This window comes from Austrofundulus limnaeus, unplaced genomic scaffold (assembly GCF_001266775.1).
Source record: "Austrofundulus limnaeus strain Quisiro unplaced genomic scaffold, Austrofundulus_limnaeus-1.0 Scaffold506, whole genome shotgun sequence".
In the NCBI taxonomy this organism is placed as follows: Eukaryota; Metazoa; Chordata; class Actinopteri; order Cyprinodontiformes; family Rivulidae; genus Austrofundulus; species Austrofundulus limnaeus.
In genome coordinates, this window is record NW_013952908.1 from 351,345 (window position 1) to 356,073 (window position 4,729).

A 4,729-nucleotide genomic window follows, 5' to 3' on the forward strand; every position below is an offset into this window, starting at 1 on the left:
TATTACTACTATTTCTACTTCCTGTTGCCTTCTTCATCATCGTCTTTTTCACCAGTAGAAACAGCTGGTTGTTGATCACGTGACTCCTGTGATGTGAAAAAACTGTTTCCATTGCAGTTTTGTGAAAAACACCAATTTCAATACGGCCGAAAAACCACCTCATCCTAGTGCAAAAACATTTTGTCAAAAAACGTAATTTTTTCGAAACTGACGTGTTTCCATTGAGCAAATTTATTTTCGAAATTCTAATTTGCGCATTTTCATGGTGAATGGAAACACAGCTTGTGACATGCATATTCTTCAAATACAAAGCATCAAAGAAAACATCTTTATATTTAAGAAAGTTGGAATAATACACACGATTTAACCCATTTTGTCACATAACTGGCATATTTTCTTTTGAACTTGGCCTAGCCAAAGTGAAACAGGAAGTGACATCAAAGGAGAACTCTAACAAATAAAACTCTGCTCTTTGTTTATTAAACAATATTTGAACTCTTCTTCATCTCTCTGATAGACTCAAAATAATCTACAGAAACATCAGATTCTTCTCTACAGTCTGTTAGCTGTTAGCAACGCTCTGTTWACATGCTGACATTCCCCTGTGACATCACTTCCTGTTACTTCACATGCAAATATCTCAACAACTGTTCATCTCAGCGACATGAAATTTCTTTTGCAGTATTTTATCAATGTCCTCTTTCTAAAAATGCATTCAAATATGTTACTAAAATTTGACATCACAGGCACTTTAAAGGTCCAGCACGGTGGTGGAGGGCTGATGGTTTGGGCTCACTGAGTGGATCACTCCTCTGTAGAACAAAGGGTTCTAGATGTGAGTCCATCTGTCTGACAAACTGGGTCCAACAGAACCACGATGAGAAGCAACAACCCAGAGTAGCAGAAACTTTAACGACTCAAACGTTTTGGGACATTCAGACGTCGTCACATCGGTTATTTTTTACAATCTCCTCGTTAAGCTGATGTCAAACAAAAAGAAGACATTAATCATGAATAAATCAGCGTTTGTTGATCATTATGTCAGATGTTGCAGCACGCAGATCATAAATCTGTCCGGTTCTGACGTGTTTCTGGTTAACCAGTTCCCACACGAACAACCGGAGCAAACAGAGATAAATCTCCTCAGATCAGCCGTGTCAGGAGGAAGCCACGGCGGAGCTGCAGAACCCGCCCGGCTCCAGGACCGGCAGCAGGAAACACGCTCAGCTCATTAAACTGGAGTCAGCTTCAGCTTCAGGTTCTGACTGAGAGCAGAGAGCAGTAAACAACATTTGGTTTTTGGCAGGTGTTAATTTTCACCCAAGAGGAGCAACCTGGAGAGATGACACATAGCATGTAAAACAGACCAATTATGTGCTGCTTCTAAATATTGCTAAGTGGTTCTAAGTCCCAGAAGTGCTGCGCCGCCGTCTTTAGAGTGACTGAACGGCAGCCAGGAGCTCATGTTAAACTTTAGTTAATGAAGCCACAGCTGGGAGAGTTTCCCTCCAAACCAAGCCGAGGTTCGGCTGACAGGATCAGAAATCTGCAGAGGAAAATGATGACGATGACTGAAAAACCTGCAACAAATCTGCACCAAAACGTAAAAACAGAAAGATGTCAGGGCCACAAAACAAATGAATAAATATGTGCAAATAAAACTAATTACAAGTCAAAACAAAGTTTTAACATTTTATCATTACAAGTTCATTCGTTTAAAAACACATTTCAAAATAAAAGCCTAGCTTTTCTTGCCTCTCTGATGCTAACGCCAGCTTATTCATGCCAGTTGCTAGCTTTTACAATGCTAATTCCAGCTTATCCATGCTAGTAGCTAGCCTCTCTGATGCTAACGCCAGCTTATTCATGCTAGTTTCTAGCTTTTACAATGCTAACTCCAGCCTATCCATGCTAGTTGCTAGCCTTTACAATGCCAGCTTATCCATGCTAGTAGCTAGCCTATCCAATGCTAATGCAAGCTTATCCATGCTAGTAGCTAGCCTCTCTGATGCTAACGCCAGCTTTTCTTCCAAAATAAAAGTTCTGGATTCCTGACCCGTCTGTTTCCACCGTGGGATGGTCCGACCCAGCTGAACCCAGAGAAGAGGCCTCTGAACCACCTTGTTAGAGGCTCCAATGGGTTTTTAATGGCTGTCAGAGCTGGAAGGAGTCATCATTTGAGTCAATGAAATAAAAGTCCTGAAACATTTCAATAAACATAACGAGGCTGAGTCGGGCGTTTCGTCTTCTGTCGGAACGAAATGAAACAAAGATGCAACAATTAGGTTGGAAATAAGTTTGAAGTGAGATGGAACCAACGTTCCTACAAAATAAGAGTTGTAAAAGCAGAAAATCTCTGTATAATTCTGTAATAAAGGCTTCAGCAGAGACACTTCAGTGCTTTAAATGTGGTGAAAATGTGTGTTTAACAGTCATCGGTGTTGGAGCAGGACTCCTGCTTGACTCTTTTGTTTTGGTGCTTGGACCCGGGCCTCCTGAACGCCTTCCAAAGCCAGACGAGAGGAGCGAAAGAGCGTGACACGGAGAGGAGGAAGCGCTGCGAGAGGGAGAGAGAAAAGCAAAATGAGCGTTTAGCCGCTGGTGTGAATTGCCTTTCACACCAGACAGATTTCCTGATCCCATAATGGCTCGAGCTCGCGTTTCCTGGTGCAAATTCTCGGTGGCGCTTGTGTCGGCTGCACATGCTCCGGCGGCCTAATGAGGCAGCATTAGCCAGGGGAGACGCGGTAATTAGAGCCAACGTCAGCGCCGAGGACAGATGGCACGCTAAGACAAGCCTCCCGACGTGTGTGTGTCTGTGTGTGTGTCTGTGTGTGTGTCTGTGTGTGTGTCGGTCCTGACAGATGAGAGGGGAGGCGAAATGTGTCAACGACAGAAAAGAAGGATCGAGACTTAAGAATGTGTCAAAAAAGGAAACCGAAGCTGCGCCTCAGAGGGGAGCAGGATGTTTACAGACAGACATCCAGAAAACACCAGGGAGGAACAAGGTTCTGATCCGGCCCGGTACAGGAACCCGTTGTGAACACTCAGAGGTGTGCACACTGAGGGTCGCAGGTGTTTGGAGAAAAGGTGTCGAGTCTTCAGCAGGTTCTGATGGAACAGAAGGGACCTCTGCAGAACATGAAGGTCCAGAACAACAAGTCTCCCTGCTGGCAGCACCGGGCCTACATCTGGTTCTGGACCATCTGTGACACAGATCCTGACCTGGACCAGGATCTGGTGTCAAACTGAGTCCGACCTGGTTTCACCAGCAGATTGCTCTTCAAAAAACCAAGCCGAAGGTCTTTTCTGTCGGTCCACCTGATCCGGATCCTCCAGGCCTACAGTTCTGAACAGGTCCTCCTTCAGACCTCAGGGGGGAAAAAGAAACGTCCACAGAGTTTAAAGACAAGCTGACCTGGAAGAACAGGATGAAGGACAGCTGAGGAGGACACCCTGGAACCGTTGGATCCAGTGGTCTTCTTGAAGGGACGTCGTGTTCTGGACAGAACTGGAGAGCTCAGAACTGCAGCTTCGTTGGTAAATCTAAAGGTTCTGTCTGATTTGTTTCTTCAGGACACATTTAAAGGAGGCACCAGATTCAGGAAATAAAACCCAGATCAGGGCTGGGTCCTTCGAAGGAYCCGGRCCCGGCCTACCCAGTYTAGGTGGGCCARGTCCTTGGTCGACTGCGAAGCCCGGGAAAAAGTGGCAGTAAATTTGGACGTAGCTTTATCCTCGCCCTCACCCGCCGTACGTCCTGTTGGCTAGCAGCATGACGCTAACCAAGCAGATGTAGATCAAATGACCAAAATATTAATATATTAGTATAATTAATATCATAAAACAACTAAATTATCTGAAAGATAAAATTTAAAGAACTAAAGCTGTAGGTGAATGTTTATTTCTCTAAACCAGCTGTTTGACTTCTGAAAATAACAACAAATGATAAAAGTCTTAACAACACGTTTTATTTTTATACCTCCAGATTTTTATTTAAACTCTACTCCTTTCTCTACCATCGACCTGCAATGCATCATGGGATATGGTCCATCTGACCCGTCCGTCAAATCAGGGACAAAGGACACATTTGTCGGGCGCCCGGGCGACTCTTTGAGCTTGGACAGCCTCCGAGGCGGCGCTGGAGGACCTGGACCCTGGATTTAGACCTGGACTCTGAATTTACACCCAGACCTTGATTTTAGACCCGGCTCCTTATTTTAGACCCAGGCCCTGGATTAAGACCCAGGCCCTGGATTCAGACCGAGGCCCTGGATTCAGACCCAGGCCCTGGATTTAGACCTAGCCCCTGGATTCAGACCCAGGCCCTGGATTCAGACCGAGGCCCTGGATTCAGACCGAGGCCCTGGATTTAGACCCAGCCCCTGGATTCAGACCCAGGCCCTGGATTTAGACCCAGGCCCTGGATTCAGACCCAGCCCCTGGATTCAGACCGAGGCCCTGGATTCAGACCCAGGCCCTGGATTTAGACCTAGCCCCTGGATTCAGACCCAGGCCCTGGATTTAGACCCAGCCCCTGGATTCAGACCGAGGCCCTGGATTCAGACCCTGGCCCTGGATTCAGACCCAGGCCCTGGATTCAGACCCAGGCCCTGGATTCAGACCCAGGCCCTGGATTTAGAAACAGGCCCTGGATTCAGACCCAGGCCCTGGATTCAGACCCTGGCCCTGGATTCAGACCCAGGCCCTGGATTCAGACCCAGGCCCT

The 4,729-nt window shown here is 46.4% G+C and overlaps 1 protein-coding gene across 1 annotated transcript in view; it reads left to right on the top strand.

The window, feature by feature from the left end:
- The first annotated feature begins 3,114 nt into the window (after positions 1 to 3,114).
- LOC106530282 (P30 adhesin) overlaps positions 3,115 to 4,729 on the top strand; it is a 2,975-nt gene continuing 1,360 nt past the window's right edge. The window contains exons 1-2 of the mRNA XM_014025875.1: positions 3,115 to 3,208; positions 4,250 to 4,725. Coding sequence (XP_013881329.1) covers positions 3,115 to 3,208; positions 4,250 to 4,725 — 570 coding nt within the window. The remainder of the gene's footprint in view (positions 3,209 to 4,249; positions 4,726 to 4,729) is intronic.